The sequence below is a fragment of the Ischnura elegans genome, chromosome 12 (assembly GCF_921293095.1).
Source record: "Ischnura elegans chromosome 12, ioIscEleg1.1, whole genome shotgun sequence".
NCBI lineage: Eukaryota > Metazoa > Arthropoda > Insecta > Odonata > Coenagrionidae > Ischnura > Ischnura elegans.
The window spans coordinates 28,809,080-28,833,865 of record NC_060257.1 but is presented as its reverse complement, the minus strand read 5'-3'; the positions used below and the strand labels follow the sequence as shown (position 1 = coordinate 28,833,865).

The 24,786-nt window shown below is 35.9% G+C and overlaps 1 protein-coding gene across 3 annotated transcripts in view; it reads left to right on the top strand.

Annotated features, from left to right (window-relative positions):
* The window catches only part of LOC124169817, a 61,886-nt gene that overhangs the window by 28,979 nt on the left and 8,121 nt on the right, over positions 1-24,786 (top strand). Inside the window, exons 6-8 of one of the 3 annotated variants that reach the window (XM_046548594.1) lie at positions 147-335; positions 13,130-13,271; positions 20,718-20,910. In XM_046548594.1, the coding sequence (XP_046404550.1) occupies positions 147-335; positions 13,130-13,271; positions 20,718-20,818 (432 nt within the window). In that variant the 3' untranslated portion in view covers positions 20,819-20,910. Of the gene's footprint in view, positions 1-146; positions 336-13,129; positions 13,272-20,717; positions 21,010-24,786 lie in introns of those variants that run through there. The other 2 variants (XM_046548593.1, XM_046548595.1) reach the window with 2 other exon arrangements.

The window sequence follows — 24,786 nt, the reverse complement described above, 5'->3', positions numbered from 1 at the left end:
GCGCGACCAATGTGTTTACTCTAAAGATTTGCGTTTTGTACAATCTCATGTGAGAAGTTAGGGGAAAGTTATTGTGTTTGTTCATCAAGAGGCTCTTCATTGTGACTTTTCTGTAATGCTCTCCTTATTATTTGGTGCACCAACAGAGGAAGTTGCAGGAAGTGATTGCCTCTGAGGAAGGGGATGGTGGCGAATCAGGTAGCAGAGCACAGCAGGAGGAGACTGCAGAGCAACAAAGGCACCAACAACAACGAGATTTTCAGACAAGAATGGATATTGAAGATCACGACATCATTATTCAAGGGAGCAGGACTACAAGAATTTCCAGAAAACAGGTACATAATTCTGTAATTATGCTTTACTAGTGTGGAAAAAAGGTTAGGTATGTTAGTCATTGAAGTTTAATGAAGTGAAGTCATTAATATTTTGTGCTGGAAGCATGATTTTAATTAACTTACTTTTGGCCTGTTATGTTTTCAGTTTTTTATTAACTGGCATTTCTTAATGCCTTGTTATTGTTGTGACGGACTACAATCACTTATCCTCTCATAATGTATAAAGTAGGGATGGGTCGAATAGTAGATTTCTCGAATTCGAATATCGAATTCGAATATCAAATCATTGCTCGAATATTCGAATACCTCGAATACTAAACGATGAATGTGAAAATGTTTGACTAGGTCGCCTATGCAGCAGGAAACCCAAGATTTTGGCGAGTAATTGTGATTGCCGTTAAAGGATTCAAACAGGAATTTAGCTGATTAATGGAATATTTTAATTTTATGTAAACAATAGGGTAGTTTCCTTCATTAAAGAAAACGAAAGGCATTGATTGTGATTCGTTACCCACCATTACTGTATTCAAAATATACAAATTATTTTGTTCTAGAAATACCGGTTTAGACCAATGGCAATGGTCAATTTTACCTCATTTGAAAAAGGCCAGATTGGCGCCTATGCGATGCCACTCCACGTGACATCACAGGGACTTAGTTTCTACACGAGAGGATCGGAGTTTTACATCGTCTGAGGTTACCAATGCATGCATGAGGCACAGAGCTCAGGGAAACATGTCTTAATAATCACACAGTCTGTTTGATAAGGTATTAATAATCATTATTTAAGCCAAGCGCTACCAGCTAGCATGGTACTCGGCTACCTGCTAGCATCCTGCGTCGTAATAGCGCTCAGAGCCTCGCCCCAAGGTCACCTCACTTGCGGCAGCGTGAACCAGAACGACGTCACGCGGAGTTTTTCCCGGCATCCATACTTACCCGTCGCGTTTTCGCGCGCTTGAAAATTTTCACTTTTAATTTAATCGCGAAAAATAGATATCGTCTTATAAAACTCTAAAAGCGTTAAATACGTACTTCAGGAGTATTAATATTTCGATTAAGGCAATAAAAAAATAATAGGAAACCACCCTATTTGAGCATTACGCCAAAATGCTAAGCCTCCGTCGTATTTCTTCTTCTTCCCGGTATTTATTTTCCTGCGTAAAATGCTTAAATAAAGTCAGAAATATGTCGTGTTTGGTCTTATACTTTTTTAAATTACGCGCACATTACTAATATTTCAATCCAATAAAGGTGTAATAATAATTGCCGAAAGTCATTGTTAGACACCTTTCGGGCTAGTAGATGACTCATGCAGCAGTTGACCTCCAGAAAGGGGGAAATTCGAAGCAGGTAGGTAGAAAAAGGTCAGTGGGTGAGAAAAGGGGGTGGGCGCGAGACACGGTTTTATTTTTCTCGCGTAACTTGATATTTTTTCGAAGCTAAGGTCTTTGTAATACAATCCCTGCGCGAGCTCGGAGAAGAGGCAATCCTCACGAGTGGGTGAGGCGAATGCTGAATGGAGGGAGATAGCAGATCGTGGGAAATGCGCCAATGTCACTATCCCACGGCACTGAGTTCCTCCCTATGGTAGTTTCATCTCCTGGGGAAGATTCAAAATAAGTGCCTGTCGTTATTAGCCACAAAGGACACATGGCAAACACATTTTCTCATTTTATCAAATGATGGATGCGGGAAAATGGTCAGTGGGGAGAAAGAGGGAATGGTGAAACGCGATTCTATTATTTTCCGGTAACTTGATATTTTTTTCAAAGCTGAGGTCTTCGTAATACGATCCCTGCACGAGCCGGGACCTTTTGTTTGATTATGGGGAAGAGGAAATCGTCGGAGAGGGTGGGGCGAACGCTGAATGGAGGGGGATAGCGGATCGTGGGAAATGCGCCAATGTTGCTATCCCACGGAACTGAGGCTCTCCTGATGGGGGAAACCTAGGATTTTCGGATTTTTTTTCATCCGATCAATTTCGGTTCCCCACGTCGATCTCTTATCACCGCTCAAACCCGCGAATTTGATGTATTTCGTCAGCTTTCCTAAAACGGCGCTTCATGCACTAAACGACTAGAGTTCTCATTTTTCCGAGTCAACTACCAACGACGTGCGAGCGACAGTGTATGACGCGAAATTCAAAGTATTCGAGGTATTCGAGACGGTACCTTTGGCATAACTATTCGAGATCTCGAATATCGAATACTTTCTAGTATTCGAGGTATTCGAGTATTCGCGGATACTATTCGCACATCTCTAGTATAAAGGTATAGAGAGTTGTAATAGAAATTTTTATTTCATGCCACTGAAGAATGTCATTGATTATGCATTATAGCATCTTGTCATGAGGGATTCTTCAAGTAAAGCAGATTTCATGTGCAGTTAAAAACTTTATTTACATGTTACCATGCAAGATGCCTCTATGGGTGTGTGGCCAGGGGTATTAGATCATCAGCAATTACAGATTGAAAGGAAATCCATTTATGAAGTTCCTCTTAGAATGTATTAACCCTAGTCGAGCGCAATGGATCTGACAGGCTCAATAAGAGTGTTCTCTCATTTCTTGGTGTCACTAGGCAGCATAGACTCGTGGTACTTATAATAGCTGTTTGTTTTGACATACTTTATGCATCCATTTGCATTTCGTATTTATGCCGACAAATCAATAGTGGATTATTCAGCATAATTAAGCAAAATAATGACACGGTAAAGCAAAATAAAGGCATTATTAGATAAATAAGATATCAAAATAAAAAACACCGATCTTATAGGATTCACATGCTAAAATGCCTTACATGTAGTAATACTTAATAGCCAAAAGAGCACGTTTAATCGCATCTTGCTGGATTGGTCCGGGGCCGTATGACGGTATAGTAATGGGTAAATACATAGCAAATAAGGCATCATGTAAGTGTTTGACTACACTAATTAAGGTGCTTTAAACTTTAAATGTGTACTACTGAGCCGTACTAAGAGTTAATGATGTTTTTACACATCTGTGCCTGTCAGGCACATTGCGTCTGAACTCAGGAATTCCAATATTGTGCCTGACGAAAGGTTAAAGTCCTTAATTGTTTTTTGGGCAAAAATAAAATCCTATACCTATCTATTGGGTAAAATATTTCTCTTAATTTATTGTTTCTGTCAGACCTGGAAGCATAGTGAGGTTCTAATATGATTTTCTCTGTGTTGCTCTGAAAGTCGTCTATTCTTAATTACTAAACCAATCTAAGCCTAGAGCATAGCCTCTGATTGGAGTGGCTCCCTGCCTTATTAGTTTAAAATCTTTATAATGCTTTCTGTAGCAGCTTTCTGTCGACAGCTTTAATGTATCGTGAAACTTTCCTTTGAATGATATCAAGCTCACGAATTAAGTCTTTCTGTGCCTGATTCCAAATGCTCAATGTGTGTTCAATTGTATTTCTGAAAATCTTGGAATAATGCATCAACTTGTCTTTTGGAATCACTAGATTTAGGAATATCATAAATAAAGAGTGCGAGCTGTATTTTGCATCTTCTAGCTTTCCAGAAGCTGTGCTGACAGCCATGTTGGAATTTACCACTCTCTGGGAAATTCCAACACACACTGATATGTTCAAGAATCTTGCCTATAATCGATGTTAATGAAATGTATCAATAGTTCCCCGAGTCATGTCTGTTTTCCTTTTTGAATATGAGTACAACGTTTTCAATTTTCCAGGGTGTAGTATCTTTCCTTCAGAAAATGACTTTATCGATATTATCTCTGTGAACAGCACGATCTCAGACACCTCCTCAAGGACGCATGTGGGTTTCCCTCTGGACTCGTGAGATTTATTATTTTTATTGATTGTAATTGTTTAGTAATCCTATCACGTTGAATAGTTATTTCTTGCATTAAATTGTATGGAATGTCTAAATTACTCGGAGTATATACTGTAGTGTTTTCAAAGTGGGAGTTTAACACGTTGGCTTTGTCAGTATTTATAGGTGACCAGTTCACTATCTTTATCAAATGACAAATCTTCAGTTGAATATTTTCCATGTTGCTCTCTCACATATGACTCTCTGTCAGTTTCAGTGTTCAAGTGACTTGACTTTGAAAGCTTACATCTTAGTTACAAGTTACATGATGACAGAACAAGCATCTATATGAAGTTCGTCTTATTTTACACTGGACAGATTAAATCAAAAATATTTTTTGCAATTGTGGCCAATTTGTTGGCATTATCTGTTTTTGACTTAGCGGTGGAACAATAGAAAAGTCTTGCACAGCTCTTAGAACTCTGGTACCCTTCACTCAGAATGCGTTGCTGTGAACCAGGAAGGAACCCATTGGCAGCTCTGATGTCACACACCTGTATTTCAATGTGGCATGTGGAAAGCTGTGTTTGAAACTATGTTGTGCTTTTTATATACCTCTGATCAATTAATACAGGTCGCTCGTTGGAAAGAAAATCATTCATAAGGAAAAATATTGTTTATCAATAACATGTGTGGGTTAAATAGGCTGTAGAAAAACCTTGCAAATTCCCCATTAATTTTTAGCTTCATTAAGCTATTAAACCAAGTTTTAGTTCTCAGTGGGTCTTCATATGGAAAACTCATGAGTAAAGCACTGGCACTAGCAGTGGTGTAACTATGGGGGGGATGAGATGATACATCCCCCCCTCAAAGCCTAGTATTACTAGACAAGTTAAAAAAATATTTAAAACTATTGTCTAGTTTTGACGTATAATAACTGCATCTGCTTAAAGTTAAATTTTAAGTGCCAAAATGATGTAAAATGTATTTCCAGGCATGTCGTTTTTCAAAACTTTTACCAGATTTTGCCTGAGGGGGGGAGGGGTGGCCACCCCAGGCCATCCCACCCCCCCTAAAGCATATGCCTAGTTACGCCACTGGGCACTAGCATAGCCAAACTTGCATGATTGCTGATGCATAATAAGAGAAGCTGAATAATTTGCTCTAGACTTAACATTTAGCCGTGTTTATTTTACTCAACTCTGCTCTGTATAGTTTGGGTTTCTGACTACATACATCATTTTCTCATGCCTTTGAGGGCTAATAGGAAAAACAATGCTTCAAGGAACTAAATTTTCTATACAATACCCCCAGTAATGGTATTGCCTTATTGGGTGTATGGGACCTTGGCCAAAAACTGTAAATGAATAACCATCTAAAGCCCCACTGAGGTGACCTATGGCTTTGAAAGCATTCATTTGAGAAAATTAAGGATTCAGGAGTATATGTGCTCAAAGAATCATAACCCCTATGAAAAAATTGTATAAACCTGTTTCAAAATTTTATACAATCTTATACATTGCCATGGCAATTGTTAAATTTATTTAAATGATGTCATTTTATGGTTTTATTTGTTAAATGTTAATCCATTGACAACATCTCAAACAAAAAGTGAATTGGAAACAGCCTATTTGGTTGGTTACTATGTTTATATCCTTTATTTTTAATGAGTACTTTCATTGCCTTTGATTATTGTTAATTGCCACGCATCGTGTCAGGTGGGGGTAGCTGTCTCAACTTTTTTCTATGGTTATAGACAATTGACTGGCTGAATCTTTAATTAGCCTTAAATTAATTCAATTGTTCCCTTGTCCACTGATGTTTTCAATGGTAAACCCACATCACATTAAAAAAAAAAACATTCTAAAAGTTTCATTTCCTCTACTGGAGATTTCTTCTTGGAATTAGTGAATTTCTCTTTCTCTCTTGCAGTATAGTAATAATATTTTATTATAGCATGTAATAATATTTATATCGTGGCATGTATAGAACAAGTCATATTTATGCTTGCACAATAATAGTTACCAATACTTAAGTAAACACACAAATAGCTGTCAGATATCACATTTTGAAGACATAATTCATCAGTGCAATAGAGCGAATATTTTGCCAGATATTGGTTCATTCATATTTAAATGCAATTTTTTTATTCAATATAATTTTAATTCATTATTTACTATGAATAAGTTTCTCTCAACCATTGTGCCAGGTAGTTAAACAGTCTCACACCAACTTTTGCAGGATTATTGCTGTATAGGGTGAGACTATGGTAAACCTGCCTAAAATATTTTGAGGCTTTGAGGTTATAACTATGCACATTATCATTGATTTATATGCCAATAAAGCTTCTATACTGACACTCTGGAATTGTAGTTAAAAAAATATATTGTCTTGGTAGGGTTAGGATTCCATGGGATTTGAAATGTGGCCGTCAGCTGCTTCACCCTGGAGTGTTTTCTTAAATATTCTTATGGCCCATTATTGCAGTCTAAAAAGTCTCATAGCATAGAGGAACACAGAGCCACTGTTGAAAACGTATGTTGTTGATATATAAGAGAGAAAGAAGAGTTGTTCCTTAAATAGGCCATTGTGACCATCATTGGGGTAGAAGTTGTATAGAATCTAATAGTAGGATAAAATGTTGATGTATATTTCAAACTGTGATGTGGGTTTATCCAAAAACTATATTGCTGGACACCATGGATATCAAAAGTATTTAAAAATAGATATTCTATTTGTATTCTTTTGGGAGTTAGTTTATATTATGAGCTCATTTTCTTTGTCTATTTGTTTTGCCTGTCTTTTCTAATGCTTTAGCATTAGGAGACATTTAATTATAAGAAGAATATCAGTATCTTGATACACCAATTTAAGAATTAAAAATTCTGTTTTCTTTCGGTTAAAATTTCTAATGTAAGTGCCCTTTGCAAAATTTTCTTTATATAATTTGACTGAAGGTTGTATGTCATGTTACGAATGAGGGTTATGTGTCAGAAGCTTCCTAAACTTTTTGCTTCCACATAGTATGTAATACCTAATTTTGCTTCAACAATTAAGCTCTGTGATTTTTCTTCAACTTCTGTTCATAGGTTTTTAAAACTAAGCTTATGCTTAGCGATTCTATTAATATGCACCAAGACACTCTGCTCTTAAAACGCATAATGATCAACACTTGGCTTAATTGATCAATTTACCCTTTTTTGGTTTTACACTGCATTATTTTCACAAGAGTTACGTAGGCTTGTTATTTCTTGATATACCAGGCCATGGTACTAATAATTTAAGGTTGGTCGTTCGTGTGGTTAAAATAAGACCCCTTTAAGTAAAACTAAAATGAAATATGTATTCTAATTTTTTCTCTGCAAAAAAATTCAATATATGTAATAAATTTAACAAGAATTAAAATGCTGATCAAAGGAGGTCCCTTATTCATATGTGCAACCACAACCTGCACCATGAAAAATTTAACAAATAACCATTAGAATGTTATTCACTTTATGTTCACTGTAGGCATATTATTCTTCAATATAATGTAATTTACATAGCAATTTCTTGATTTATTATTTCCGGATGTTATTTGTTGTAATAGACAATATTTAGAGAAAATTTCATCACTACATTCTCTTATCCTGTTTCAAGTCTAGACTAAGGAGGCATAAACATGTTTTTTTTCAATTCAAGTGTTACTTTCCTCGAGCACATTCTGCGTTTGCAAAGTAGCTTTCACTATCAGTTCTGAATCTAATATAATGCAGGAATCTGAAGGAAAAATAAATGAACTCTATTTTCTTTTGAAAGTAAATAGCACTCCTTGGCTATGAAACCGTTGGTACACACTCATGGATACCAGATTGTAAATATACTCCAATGACTTCATCACCATATGCACAACGACTCACCTTTTTTTAGTTTACCATGGACCAGGCATTCGAACCAAGCTCAATGGATAGACCAAATAAGTGTAGAATTTTCAATCTTTAACAACTCTTTCAGACAATCTAATCCTTCATTGTTCATCATTTGTAGCAGTATGACATCAGATGCAACACCCAGTGATTCATAATACGCTAAGTGTAAGGATTATTTTTAAGTGTGGGCATATTGGAGTTAGTGATCTAATGGTTGCATTTTACTAATTTAAATTCCTGCCTGGTGGTAGGTTATCTTCCACGAAAATAGGTATAATTTTTTCCTAAAGAGAATGGCTTATTTCTTGTTGTACAGATTTTTAAGACCTTTTAACGGGCTCTTTGGGAACTCTAAAAAATAATCTGCCCTTATATAGTAGACTCTTGTTAATATGAACAATGGTATTACGAATTCCTCGTTTTTATGGAGCAAATTGTTGGCCCTGATGAAAAGTCTAATCCAATCTATAGTAAAAGAAATGTTATTACGAAAATTTTGTTACTACGAAATTACGAACTTCAGTCCCGATCCCAGCAGTTACAAAAAGAACTTTATTATGAAGTTCCATGGATAAGGAACTGCATTTAGTTAGATATACTCTGTGTGATGTTGTAATCATTGCGTTACGTTTAAGTCACTCAACTTAAACACAGTTTAATCACAGTAAAATGTTATTTAGTTGTTTATAAATGATATGTTATGATTGAGGAAGTGCTGGGATTAATGACAATCACCCTCATTCCAACAAATTCTTCTATTGTTAAAAACAAACGAATGTTTTTTTATATATATTTGTGCGTGATTTAATTGAGTTTATCATACACATGACTCTAAAGCTATGCCACAATGCGACTATAAGTATGAGAGATTGATGAGACAAGAAATTTTGGTGAGGTATGTTTTTTGCGATGATTCCGAAAAGAAATTTTTTTACAAACCTCCGGTTTTTTGGTCCCATGAACTTCATAGTAATGAGAGTCTACTGTATCATATTCTAAGGCTTTACTGTGTGGAACCACGTCATGATACATTTATTGAACAAAATCACTTAGTTGAGCTCCATAGATATTTCTTTATTACTGCCCTGGGTTTTGACTTCAAGAGTCATTATCAAGATGACAATATAAAAGATTGTAGGCTTTCCCAGCTAATGCTATTGATAAAATCTTGTTAGGTTTGGCACCAGGTAAGGTTAAAGGCCAATGTTTTTATCAGAAACTCTGCAGTGAGTCATAGCCCTGATGATGATGAGGGAATTTCTTATCGAAATGTTGGCCTTAAATAACCTTACCCGGTTCTAAACCCGAGAATATATTATCAAGATGACAATAATGCAAAATGTGGAGGGGGTGGGAAGGATGAGGAAGTGGAAGAAACAACTGGGAGGTGAGTGAATGACTGGTCTGAATAGGGGTTAGGTTTCTGGGCATTGCATACACCATTTTTGCAGTGTGGGGGTGGGTAGGGAATGGCAGTGATGGGAAAGGAGGATAGACCGGAATCATTCCATTCAAAACACAACAATTTTTTATTTTAGAGAACAAAATTCTCCGAAAATTTGGTTTGTTCACCTATTATTTTAAAAATTCAATTGTGACAGAATTTAAAAATGAGGTGTCCCATATTTTTCCATTTTTCAAATGTCATCCTTCTAGCCTATTCACAGAGCCAAAGTTTATGGCATTAATCCTTTAGAAGATAAGTTGATGATGTCACTTGCTCATGCCGATGGGGTCACCACTTCTCTGCTGTTTCTCAGCTCATTGCCCTCATATGGTTCATTGCTGTACACAGAAATTCCTTCCCTTGCCAAGTGGCTCTCCTTGAATTTGTTGATGAAATGGAACTTTTATGAGGTCATTAACTCATGAAAAGTTAGTAGCTTCTCGTATATTTTTTAAATTCAAACTTTGCTGAAAGTATTGCTGATTTGGGTAGAACTTTTCCATCATAACACATCTTTCTCTCAATCTGCCAAAATCTTCTAATGCATCGTGATATCTGGTCTGAGTGAACTACCTCATTGGCTAGGCTTTCCCTGTGTTGAAGTCTCGGGCAACCTTCATTTATTTCTTCATTTTGGCCAGTTCTTCATTTAACATTAAAAATAACTCAATCAAGGGGTATTCATAATTTTTTTCACTGCTAAGATTTATAAATTTTTCCTTTTCATTTCAATTTTTTTCAATTGCCTTTTATTGCCCTTTACTGTCCTTTTATTTTAGCCAAAAATTTCTTGGGAAAATTTTAAGTCCTATGTTTTTCAACCAACTTTTGAATGTATATTGATATAATGCAAAAAGTAAATGTGATTTTTTGCTAGGCTGTGGCCAGACATTTTTTTCAAGGGTATTATGCGGAGAAAGGATACATTTTGGGGAAGGTTTAGTGGGAAGCAGTTCATGTTAAACTATATTTCTAGCATTTTGTTGGGGTTTTGAACTCCTACCCCACTCCCCCCCAGCTCATTACAGCCTTGATATTTTTTAGTGGTATTTGTAGTTATGAAGTTTCATGAGTGCATATCATTGCGTTAAAAACCAGAAAAATAAAATGAATCCTACTATCTTGATATTAACCATAATGATGGCTAGTGTTTATTTCAAACTGTCTCTTCTTATTGTGGATGACAATTGGATGGTAGAATGTCTGGAAGAGGTGTTAGGAAATAATGGTGGCACAAATTGTATATATGATCATGAAATTGATCTGGTTTGACTCCAATAATGACTGAAAAATCATTCAATGCTTTACAAAAGTCAACCTTACCACACTGTCACTAATTCCAATCACGCATGTTCCAAGCACCTATAGCTTTAAGGTGCGGTCAAAGTTAAGTTAGCTCAATGTTTATTTCTAGTACAGGCATCCCCCGAGTTACGTATGTCTCGACTTACGTAAATCCGTACTTACGTAAGCGATAACCGTATTTCAAATGATTACGTTAATTTTCGAATGCGAGCGCGAAGAAGTAGATATTCGCTCGTACAACCTATGGTAGAAAAAATATCGAATAGTTATAGAGTTTTTTACGTGCTAAAAATAACAAAGTGACCCATTTTTGTCATTCCTCGAAGGAAATTTCATTAATTTCTGTAGAAAAATCGCTTATAAATCCCAAGTCAGCAATCAACGTGAAAATTTGCAGTTCTAGCGATGGATGTGGTGGCGTATGTGGTTGCGCTCATTCCTGTACGATACAACGTGTTATACAGCAATCTCTGAAGCGCCAACGCAAAGGTTCGACTTACGTAAATTTCGACTTACGCATAGTCTGCCGGAACGCATCTCTTACGTAACTCGGGGCATGCCTGTATAAAGCTTATTTTCTGTATTGGTTCACTTACATCTCCTATAATGTTACTGAAGTTTGAACATTCTGCAGAGGGAATGCAATTCACCTTGCTTTTCGTATCATGCTTAAATGAATTTCCTCAGTGAGAAATTCTTTAGTTGACCTACAGATATGGATCACTGATCCCCAATCTTCAGGGCCTGGTGTGTTTGGCTGTAAAGATGTTTCCAGTTTGTTTATATCATTCTCAGAGGAGCTTGGAAGCCGTAAAAATTCAGTAATGGCTAGGAATCAATTATGTTCATCTAATAAAACCTGCAGAATCATTATTTTTAAATGCTTTTCTTGGTAAATTCCGATGTGTTTTATCAGATCCATATTCCATCTGTTTTCACATGTTGAAGCTTCAAATGGCTCTAAATTATCATTTATTGCCTTTATCCCTGCTCAAAAAAATCAATGTGCATGTGTTTTTGACCTTCTTGTCGTACGTCCATTCTTTGGGAGCCACATTTCGTAAAACTTATTCATTTACGTTTTCTTGGGGAAACAAGCAATTGATGCAGACTGATAGGTATTCTGTTAGAATTCAAAATTTTCTACTTTCTTGATGATTTCCTATTTGGTGAAACTTTTTGAGCATCCTTAACATTTATCATTATGGACACTCAAATATAGGTTTATAGGTTTTTTTTTTAACTTGCCTCTACTTCTCCATTGAAAATATTGCAGATAAAGCTACCTCACTCATGTATGACCCTTGAATAAACTTTAAGTGGCCTACCACTGAATCAAGACTTTAACCCGCATAATACTTATTTTTTCAGTTGCCAATAAAAGGTAAATCTGGAAAAGTCATCTTTGATGTTTGAGGCAATTGGAGTGTTTTCTCCCATCAACTTATCCCTTAGTATACTTTCAATATATGAGCTTGCCATGCCCGAAAGGTGGTTCAAATGATTCTTGATTAGTGTTGAAGTTCATGATGTGCCATATATTTGCTCTAGGGTTCATTTTTTATATCTCTCGGGATGATATTTTGCATTTTGATCAATATTCCACATCAGATGACTTTAAAAAGTCGGAGAAATTATTGAAGTAGTCTGACGAATTTAGTAAATTTTATTTTTAATTTGGAGTGTCATCCCTGTGAAAGCCTGAAGGTGTCCATGAATACAGAATGGTTGGACCTTTTTGAGAATTCAAAGGGATTGACGTCTAAATGTGTGAATTCAAGAATGAACAAAAAAATGTACTGTGTAACCACCCTACTTGTGTTAATTCAAAATAGAATCTGTTCTAATTCGGTTACTGCATTCGTACATATTCCGTTCTGGTCTACCAAAATCGTTCATGCATTCTCAGATTAACACCTTTAGTGTGGCATGACATGATATGACGTCATGGTGCACTGTACCCCGGTGCTGATGACGTGATATCTCGTCATAAATAAAAAATTGCATAGCTAACGAATTACAGCAATGAAAATTTTTCATTATTTTTCCCAGCTCTTTTGGCATCCATGCATGCGTTTTGCATTTAAAAAATTTAAGCCGCACCTGGGGATAGTTTGGACTTTTACATGGTCAGCATTGAAATTGTGAACGATTGTGTGTCAGTGTGCCATGTCACCAGGTCTTTAGAAAGAGCATATGTTGTTTCTCATGAATTTTTCCGCTCTGCAGAATTTTTGTAACTCTATAGTGTTGTAAGTTGATTTTGGGTGGTATTGCGGTGGTACGTCCCCTCTGAATGGAGTACCCCGCCCCCAATCGGTCATTGGGACTGTCGCACACCTTAGGAGCGAGGCGAACGTCTCTTGCTGCGCTACTCCCAGAGGTGGGCCAAGGACTTCCTCCGGAGACGCCTTGACTGGACGTTGGACGCTGGCGAGCTCGTAGGAGGCGGAGGAGGAGGCGTGGGAACCGATTGGCTCGGCCCTGGTAATCCACCTCGTGTTCGCCACCTCTCCTCGGCACTCTGTCCCTGCCAGTATATTGAGGGCTTGTTACAGTTCAAGCAGAAGTCTCCCTCCCACAGCCGTGGCACGGGAGGACCGCATGGTGCTTTGGCCGCGGCAGTTTGTCCCTGCTGTACCTCGTGGCCGTGAAATCCTCTTCTTTCTTCCGTCCTTAGCATCGCTTGCATGCTCCTCCCCTCCTAGAGGTCTATCCATCTCTGGAATGAGTTGCGATGCTGTGTACATGTTGTGGTTTTGTGCCTCCCGTCCTAAAAATAATTTCACCCATTAGTACGCCATAGAAGAAGGGCTCTTGCTTGGAGTAGTTGAAATGATGCATGGGATAGATTTTTTGCTCAAGACCATCGTGACCAAAGTCCGCATTTGTTCGTTGGTTTCTGTGTCTTTCCTCGTGTGATCTCTGTATTGTTTGGTAATAGCCTGAAATGTTATTCGTGTAGGATATTTGTCCAATATGTTGTACAGTTGTACCAAAAAATACAAAGATCAACTGCGAGCAGATGATCTCAGATTCCTTCCAAATGATTTTTGTCTTGGATCAATTTAGTATCATTAAAAAAAAATTAAACCTTGACCATTGGTACCAACTTATCTCTTAACGTGTGTTTCATGGGGACTCATTTTTTGTCAACAATAACATCTGTTGCCATTATAAATGGGGTCGTTCAAGCTTGTTCTAAGCTCTCATTTTTTATTATATTCTATGTAGCAGGTAGCCTGTAATAATAAGGTGCCTTATGAGGCTAAGTATTCAGATATTAATTCTACAAATATGCTATTATTCTGAGCCCCTCAGCCAGATTTTTTCCTTGCCTAAAGTAAGGAATGTTGGCCAAAATCTGTGTAAAATAGTTCTTTTGGGGTTGAGATAACTCTTAACATCTAGTCTTAAATTTTGTGTCATTAACAATGGTATGTTGTGTGAGCTTCTGCATTAGGTAAAAAAACCTTTGTTTCAGAAGGTTTTGATATTATGTTATAAGTTTTATTTTAACTTTCTAAATCACATTCCTATTCCTCAATAATCTAGATTTAACATCAATTCATATAAACAGTCCTTAAATTTTTACTATTTACTTATGATATTTTAAGTGAGGGATATAATTAATACTATCTTTAGGATAGTGACTGCTTTTAACATGATGAGTCGACATAAGTTAGAATGCTGATTTTTCACTATGCCTTTGGTATTTGATGAGTGTTGGAGGGACATGTTTTACGGTTGCACATGTGGATGTTCAACTTCTAGATTCAAGAATTTCAAAAACTTGCATTTTCCTCTTTCTTTTTTGATACTGGATTGAAGGTGCCATGTAGATATTTTTATAATTGTCTGAGATGATCAATTCTGTAGCTGATAAATATTATGAATAGACTCAGGTGTAATTTGGTTAAATTATCAAATCATGATGATGGAAGAAAGAAAATACAAAAGTTTGTGTGTTCTTCTATAATCTGCAGCTGAGTTAAAAGTAAAAGGAAGCTCTTTGGCTTCAATTTATACTAGCACATGATTTCATGTTCCTGCTCAGAAAAGTGCAGAGTTGCCATTATTCTTCTTTCGTTAGCGAGTATATCCGCTGCACTGATTTGACCTAACTGTCTGTTGGATTCATACTAATTGATAGATTTAAATGATAGCACCACCTATTGTGGCAAAATTATTACAATCCATTGAGTTATGTATGTAAGTGCTTGAGGAATGATTTTATTTCATGAATACATTAAGTCCTCTAATAACAAACATTCAACTTAGGAACTTTATGGGATATGAACGTGAAAAAAATGGCAGCGTGCCTGAAATTTCGGATTTTGGTGCCTTTGAGGCAGTGGTGTAGCCAGGGGGGAGGTCCGGATCCCCCCTCCCTACCCCCCCCCCCCCTCCTCCGAAATATAAAAAGACTACATTACTTTGCTCCATAAAAGAAAACAATATTGAAAAATCATGAATTTTCAAAAGATATCTTTGACAGATGAAGTTTTTTTTTACTATGAAAAGTGTTAAAAATTAGTTTAAAACCCTCTATTTAGTATTCCATTTTTCAAAAAAATTTCCACTAATTTTGGAGCCCCTTCCAAAGGAAATTCCTGGCTACACCACTGCGTTGAGGTTGGCTGAAGCAATGCGGTGTGGTGTCGAGGAACTTACTTTTTGAGCTTGTTGCCTTGCTTACATTTTGGAACTAGCAAACAAGGTCTTAGAATGTATCTTGTTCATATGCCAAGGACTTCTGCACATATCTTTGTCAGGAGATAAATAAGCTTTGTATTTTTACATAATTTATATTAATTAGGGTTTCAGCAGCAGAAATATCTTCTTCGGAATATTAATTTGTCCTTATTCTTCATATTTATCGGACATGATTTGTTTATCTTCCGTATGATTGTTGGTTGTTGAAGTGAAATTGTGATGTGTAAACTTTTGTGAAATATGCCGTGGCAACTTCTATATTTCTGGCAACTTACTGCTATTTGTTACATAATGGTGCTAACCAATTCATGTCATTTTACCTCATAGTTACAAGGCATAAAAAAAAGCATAAATTGTGAAGTTAAAGGTTGTAATAGCAATATTAGTTGTAGTTGTTTTTCCCTTGAAGTTCATATTACTAATGATGTAGCTAAATGAGGCAATTACAATTTATACATTTATATTTCCTTGATTAAAAAGAAAAAAATAAGGTTTGGTGCTGTGGTATATAATGAAAATATAATATTGATCAGCATATAATAGTTCAGTTAACAGAGGCATGTAATGAGTTCAATCTATTGTAAAATCTTTCTAAGCATTCATTTAGGTATAGAAGAGCAGAGATACTCATATACACTATTACTACCATTTTGAAACATATTTTTCGATTGAAAATCAATGATATACTCAGTATTATTGTTGAAACTTAGTTTAGATGATGCTTTCAGATTTGGAGGTACTGCAGTGATAATTCGTACTGCATTTGTATTCTAAGGATCTAGTAGTGATAAGAGTAAGGGTTGGCAATTATAGGTGTACAGGATGAATTACCGTTTATTTACTTCCTTTAACTACATGATTTGTTTTCTCAGCTTCTCTGCTAACATCGTCTAAGAGCACGAAGAAAGAATTCCAAATAAGACTTTTTTAGCATGTTTGTATCTGCCTTTTCAATGTTTTTATCCCAAATAAGAGTTATTTAGCCTCTATTGATTGGTATTCTCATGGTGTACTATCGTGTAAGGCATCTAATTTACTGAATGACTGAGTGCTAAATAGATATTATGACAGCCTTTCGGAGATTGGTCTATCTGTAATTCTCACTACGCATTTTCCATCCGACACAAATTTTGTTACCTTTTGCATCAATATGTAGCTGTCACAGTTTTAATAGGAGCTGATTTTCTTTTCTTAATTTTTCATCTATTGTATTTTGTTATGGAGTTGCTTTTTCATTTTGTGCAGTAGATTTGCATTATGCGATTATCTATCCACTGATTTTCATTATTCCTTGCGCTAATCCTCATTAACCTCACTCCCTAGCTAATCTCTGTTTCTAACCCTTCTTCTTTACCCAAGTGCTGCCACTCTGTATCCTCCTGCAGATTGCAGTCATGTTCAAGTCTACCAAATTGCTATAAATTGCCTGCCCAAAAGGTAATTTCTCATTCTGTTCCTGTAAAAAATTTTTCTGCTCCAAAGAAGTGAATTATATCATCAGTCATTACCAGTCAGCAATCCAAAGATTGGTTTGACATAGCTCTCCTTTTAGTTTTCCTATTGGCTATTGATTGTCTTTCACGTCTGGCTTGCGTGACAAAGCGCAATACGCAGCTGCTCCCGAAAGCCATTGACATCAATGAATCTCACTGTGAAAGCCTACATTCCAAGCTTTCCTAGTGGCTAATCTTGAACAAATTCATGATTCTTCCCTTCTATATCCTTTATCATCTGCTCCATGTATTTTGTCCCAAGTCTTCCTTTCCTGTGTTTCCCTGAACCTTATTCGTAAGCAATGAGCTCATTCTCTTCTTTTTTTAATTGTCTATTGTCATAGAATGAAAAATCAATAAACCCATTTTTCTGAATTTTTTGATCCATTTTTACTTTATGAGGAATTGCCTCATTACAATAGAGAAGCATGCTTCAGACTTAACACTAGATGATTATTTCCTGCTATTTTTTTACTTTATCCTTACTATTTTCCAATACATTGATTCTCAGGAGAGTTAAAAATATTTCACAGTTAGTCTGCATTCCTCAGCACCATTCTATATTTTTCTTCTAACAGTTTTGTTATTTGATACACATTTTTATAGAAGTTTGATGTACAATTCTCGTTAATTAGATGAAATTATCGTGAAATGTGTAATCATATGCACAATTAATTCCTGATCTGCTGACAATACTATCTAACATGCATTTTAAATTTAGGAAATGCCTAGCCAGTTTTATATTCAGTGCATTGATTATAGTAACTCATTAGATTAGATCTGATTATTTTATATTAAGAATGGTCTGTGGTTTAGATGGCTGAACAGAAGCATTCCACTGAACTGTTTATTGTAGTGAAAGGTAGAGAAACCTTGGTGTGCATTTTAAATGTCAAGTAAATGTTAAATTTTGGAAATATCGTGTGGTAACAAATGTCAATTCAGTTCATTGCTGTAGAGCTAACCATTTTATCAACTCCAACTAGTGTTTATTTTTAATTATGTTGGTTTCTGTTTTACTGATACCAGTGTGAACTACTTAGTATGTTACTCTTGGATGTCATGTTGATTTCCTTTTTACAGCATCAAAATTCTCTTAATTTCTCTGTGAACCATTTTCAGCATTGAAATCCCTTCATTAAACTCTCATTCATTAAGTGATGTTACGTTTTGAAAGTAATAAAAAATACTTTAATTGGTTCATTGAAATATTTTCATCGATTCGTGAGTATTTTAGGACTTGCTTATGACAGTCTCTCATAATGAATGAAAATGTGTGCCTTAATGTTTTAGTGTAACATTTTTCTGCAAAAGCTGTTATATTATTATTTGAAAATGGCAATTTATGTGAAATATGATGAACTTTTTCCGAAAAATTTCTATTTGTGGAGAGTAAATTATTCGTTGGTATCATATAAGTTTCTATTATCCTACACTGTATGGCATATGGTTGGTAAAATTGCAATAAGGTTTGTTGAATGTGTAGGAGGTATGTAATTGTAAACGTGATGTAATGTAGTAGAAGCAATCTGATTTTCACTTTTAAATAGGTTCAGTTTTTTATGTTTTCCTATGCTCATGTTTCCTTGAATGTGGGTATTAATTTATGAGAATTTGTTCCTCATAATTGATTAAAATATTTAATTCTTCAACTTATGTGCCATCTGTTTGATCTTGTTACGTGTGCACTTGTAACGTGGGTTTAAATGCTTATTGTGATGGATAGCCTAAGTTTTTTGTGGTTCAATTGAAGGGGTTGGATTGATATTTTTCTGTTTGTTTTTTTGTGGTATTTAATATGAGAGTCTTACATTTTTAAAATTTTATATCTTCCCAGTGCGTTAATTTGTTGTTGTTAGGCTCCAATGGTTTTTGCTATTATCATAAGTTTTATGCATAATAATTATTAATCTACTGAAATTTTCTAATGGTATTTCAAAACTACTAAAATATATCTTTGGGACTATCTTACCCATACCTCTTCGATTTGAACATGTTATTCATTCACCAATGTGATTAAATTGTTCTGTAATTACGTAGTAAAATTAACGATAGTGAGTTGACGTAAATTATCTTAAACTGGTTGGTAAATATCAGTTATTGTGATCAACATTTTTTTAAACAATTTTTTTCTGGATTCTGAAAAAAGTGAAATTTTAATTTGGACATGCTGTGCGCCCAACTTCTGTGAATTGACTTTTGGACTTCAGTGTTTTCAAAATATCAACCAAGTGATTGAAATGTGTTCATTTTGCAAATGTATCAGTGTTGGTTGTAATATTGGATCCAGCATTTTATGCAATTATTTATATAATGGTATAATGCTGGTAACTGTTAATGTTTAAGAATTCCTCATTGTTATAAGTTTTTATAGGGTTAATGAGGTGAAATTGTTGTCAGCACTGAGTTTGAAAAGATTTTATGGTTATCATAGTACATATACATACATTTATTAGAAATATGTTAGTGACCTTCCTTTGTTGATACTTAGTTTTTTGTACATAATCAAAGGAAAATGTTGATTTAGTGCATTTTTAATAGTCTGCAAGGCACCCTTTTGGACACACTATTTGGCTTGTATATATATTATGCGTTAATTTATTTCCTGCATACCTAAGTTTTTCTTTTGCTTTGCCTGTTGCATGTAGAATACATTTTGCTGATTTTTCAATTTTTTGCTTGCTTTTCTGCATTTAAGATGTTGGCTTGGATATACTTTTGCTCTCAAATGCATGCTGTTCATTTTATCCTCAGTCTTTGTGGTTTATTATGGGCTTATTGATGAATTTTCTATAACTTTTAAATACTAAGGCCTGCAAATAATATATTTTTCTGTGCTGTGATGGCAACTCAAGTTTATTATGTTGAGTGATGATTGGCATTGGCCATTCATCAGCAATGTAAATAGTTGGATCTATTTTCTATAGACAAAATATGTTGGAAAGGATATGAATCTTATTCATTTAGATTTATTAAATATCAAGTAGTTTGCTAAGATGTGAATCTTCTGAGAAAACTTTTAACACATTCAATACCAACCACATCTATTTACATGATCTGTGTCTATTTCAACACATAAACTGTGTCACTTGACATTCATTCATATGGGTACATATATATGTTCTCTCCATCGAAGAATCTCATATCTGGATCCTTTTTCCAGGTTCATCCTTCAGTTAATTTACTCTGTTCATTTTGTGCGGTGTTTATGGAATAATAAAAACATTGGACCAGATTTTAAGGCAATTTCAAAAACAACATCCCACATTGAATGTGCTAAGGGTTCTCATGATCTCCTATTATGTGATACATCAGCCCGTACAAGTTATTGACTGTATGCATGAATGATTTTGCTGGAACTGAACATGTGCGAATGCATTTACCAAATTAGAGCAGGTTCTGTTTTCTGTTTGTGCATACGCACAAGTACACTGTGTATCTTTGCGTTCATTCATCCGGTCATGCATTGAGATATTAACTCGTACAGGTTGATGTACTGCGTAACCAGGCCTTCATACACAGATGCAATAGAAATTCCAATTGTTGCGTTCACTCATTAATCATTAATGCATTTTGATTGGTATGTTATGTCGGTATTCGATTGGTAACTCTCTGTCCATCCGCTTTTTTCGTTTCCGAAATCCTCGGCCACCCGTTCCTCACCATCAAAATCCATTCCGTTCCCCATCTGCCACCACGCGTGCATCTTCCTCTTCCGATACAGGAGCGGGCGGAAATGTTGCTGCTCAGGTACTCTCAAAGATGGTCCAAGGCTTTCCTCCGCAACCAGCTGGATCTTGGCATAAGGTGCAAGCCGCGAGCTGAGCCGGTGGCTGTGCCGGTGCCGGGAGGCGATGTCATCAAGACGGGGCGGAATCCCAATCCATCCTCGTCCGGCCAATCTTCCACTGCCCCTCCCAATGAGCAATTCCCCCCAATAGCGCCCAGGCACTGCCTCGTGGCACGCTGCCCGTGCCAGATGGTGGAGGAACACCTCAAATACAAACCGCCCCGAGGCAAGTTATGCTCCCGAATCCGAAGCTTCTGCTTCCTGCCAGATTTCTCCTTCGACTGAGGTCCTCTTCAGTGTCGTGGTGCACTAACAGTATTTGGGACGCAGTTGCTATGAGTGTTACATCACACGAAGATGTCTTCTCTCTGCTGTGTATTAACACCTCTCACATGGTACATTAGAACTTAGATTGTCCATCATTTGATCGACCGTTCACCGGGTTATTTGTGTATCACTTCCTTGGCCAATATCCTCCAAAACTCTACCCTTGTCTGCCTTACCTGCCCACCTCCATTCTCCAGGGTTGTTACAGGTCAGGTTATGAGGGAAAAGTGAGGGAATTTCATCCATGCTGTCAGGGAAAACCTATATCTTGATGCTCAAATTGTAATATCGTAAGAAGCTAGAGTGGTGTCGGCTGGCTGAGGGCCTTCCTTTTGTGAATTTTGCACTACCACTCACTCAGTGACTCAACCCAAAGGTGGTTTTCGGAAAGTGAGGTTAGAGCTCATCCCAGACTAAGCCTGAGGCATGTGAATATCTCACCATTCAAGTAAGGAGCCCAGTTCTTTTCCCAGGGTCACCTTGCACTTTGAGGATTTAATGTGGGGTTGTCTAAAGTCTTCACCCGGGTTTATAACCTGGGACCCTTCAATCAGGAGCCGCGCACACTATCTGTTAGACTGCTATGCTCCTCTTGCTTGTGAGCCTTATTTGACTGATATTAAGTTAACAAGTTAATGCTTTATTATGTGTTCATTAGAAAGAAGTAAGTTCTACAAAGAATTTTCTCATGCATTGAAAAGAATTTTGCGTACATAATATTGGCTCCTACCCTGAAAAAATTTAATACAATTTTTGAAAGGAGAATGTGAAAACGTCAAGGGAAATGAAGACTATCTTCAGGGAAATTGAATTTTGGTATCTTGTAACAACCTTCTCCCTTTCATACCCTTACCCAGCTCAAAACGACTTATACTGAAGATGCAGAGAAAGCATGGCACAAGCATCAAAGTAAAAAATATCCTAAGGTAATGATCAAGAATGGATTTTCAGTATTTTTTAAATATCCTTTTTGGGCCTTTCCCTCTACTACGACGGGCAATCAAAGTTCTTCTGTACTTCATACTGAGGCCGTGTTCCAATTCATCATGGAATTTTAATGAAATATTTAATTTTTGACACTGTTATAATTTTGTGTCACATCATGAAGATGTCTTCTTTCTACTGTGAAGTAACTCCTCTCACGAGTTACTCCCTATTGAGGCCGTGTTCCAAATTATCATAGAATTTTATTGAATCGCTATGTGTGTCATACATCATGACATTTTGAAGATTTTTCTCTTTTTGAGGAGTTGTAATTATTCCATGCTTGGATCTTGAGATTTATTGGTCTCAAAAATTGTAAAGTTTGGCAGCCATAAGACTCAAATTAATGGGAACCAAACCTTCGATGGTAATGGCAATAATAGTGAAGTAAAGTAGCTTGGAGTGTTATGAATGATGTTGTGGCTAAATGGGAGTTGGATGTGCCATTCACGCAAAAAGCTTTCTGCTCTCTTCTGTTGAGCGCTGGCTGAAATGTCCTCGGCAAACAGATTTGATCTTTCATGCAGTTCACATTTTCCATACTTATGGCATCAGCTTCAATGGCTATGAGTATCGCCATTCATTTGCTGCATGAGTGTCACTATCATGTGATATATGCTATTGAATAGACATGCAAGTGGTAGTTTTTTAGTTTGCTTTGCAAGTGCTGTTATTACTAGTTCCAGTTTTAATGATTGAAGCACATGCCGAGATGACCTATCTGTATTGGAACACGGCCTAAAATTTTTTATGGCAGGGTCTCTGGTGTATTGATAATACTTCTTTTGGGGTAACGTTGGTACATCGTTTTTTGCATATCATGTTTGTTGCTTTTTTAAGTTTCATTTTGCTAATATTTAATTAATGATTAACCAATTGTAATTGTTACAACTGAATATTTTTAGTAAGGTGTTTTTTAAATGGACTTTTCTAATAGTAGTTATTTCAAATTTCATAGTCTGAAGGTCTATTTTTAAAAATAGAAGTAATAATTATTATTCTTCAGGGAAGTGGTTCTTTTGGTGCTATTTTTCAGGAACACATTTAAATCTCAAATTCATCATATTGATGTAAACATTTATACACACGTTGCCATTTTTTTCCTTTTCACTAAACTTCTTTAGTATCTGACTGCCTTAGGTAATTCAGGACATCCATGAGCTATCCTAATCTCATATTTTCAAGAGTATTTTGAGAACCAGGATTTAAGCATAGAAAATAAGTTAGACATGACAGTACATATTGGCTGCATCTGACTAATATGACTTACAGATCATTGCCGTACTTGTAATTTCAATGAGGTGCCCTGTCCACTGATTTTGGGTCCAGTTACAAATGAATTATCACTCTCTTTTCACTTTATACTGGGGGTATTATATTATTCAGGATAACTTATTTAGGTAACTGTGAGAATTATATGTACAATTCCCAAATTGTATATGTATTTCTGCAATTTTTGGTATTCCTAATACCGATGGAAAATCTTTCCAGAAGTCTATTGCAATAGGTTTTTTTTTCATGTGCTTCTCTTGAAGTGAAATATTTCCTATTTTGAAAATAAACCCCTCAAGCAGATAATTTGTCTAGAAGAAAGATTTTTGTTTGAATATGAAAGAATTTCTTTCACTCAGTAAGTCAGAGTGTTTGGCACAAGTTTCTATTGTAGTACGGGTGAAACTGCTATTGCTCTATTCTTACATCACTAGGACTGCTGCTCAAAAAATTTTCTACTCACGCTGAAATTCAAAGATAGGCAGTAATTTAAATTTGATTAATATCCCTTATTAATTAACTTCTGGGATCACAAAGAGAGGTGACTTAAAATGGAATGTATTGGCCTTCCATGGGATTTTGGCATTACAAAAGAATTTTTATTCGTCATTTGGAAGCAATAATCACATTACCTTATTGAATAAAATCAAAAGAAAATGAACGTAATTACTTCTAGAAATTCTTTGTTACAGTTGCTGGTTGCTAATTGATGGCTTGCACACTTTCCACCCTTGGATTCATTACTTCAGGCATCAAGTTATGTTAAAATTCTCATAGAGTAAATTATAATTACAGTCATGCCTTTTTTGTGCAAGTTTTCTGTGGGTCAGCTTAAATGAAGTTATTTCTTTTATAATAAGTATTTGGAATATTGAGATAGTATTGTCTTCAGATTGCTAAGTTTTAATTTCTTATTGTTAGCAACCCTATTTTTTTACACTCCGCTACCTTGGGTAATCTTTTAATTATGAAATATTTTTAACCGTATCAGGCATGAATTTGTGGGCAATATCAGGCATACTTTAGTCCTGGCTGGAGGTCAGAGAAGAAGAGGCATTATTATTTTATCCAAATACAGGAAATTCAAATACCAAATAAAGTGGGAAGGAAATATATCTCCAATGCGGGCTTTTTGATTATTTACGCAATTATCAATGGAGAGAAGCAAGGTATTATACTGTCAGGGTATAGGCCAAGAGGGAACGGTTTGGTTCACTTAAGCATTCATCATACGAACGTCCTTCACTCTTAGCTTAGGTCTTGGCACTTTAACATGTATTCTCCTCCCTGTTAATCTATTTAAAAACTGGTTTAGGAGATATACTCCCTTATAACTTAAATTGACAATTCTATTCTTGTCTCTGGCCAATCACTTCAGCCAATTTGTTGCTCAATTTAATTATTTTATCATCATTATATT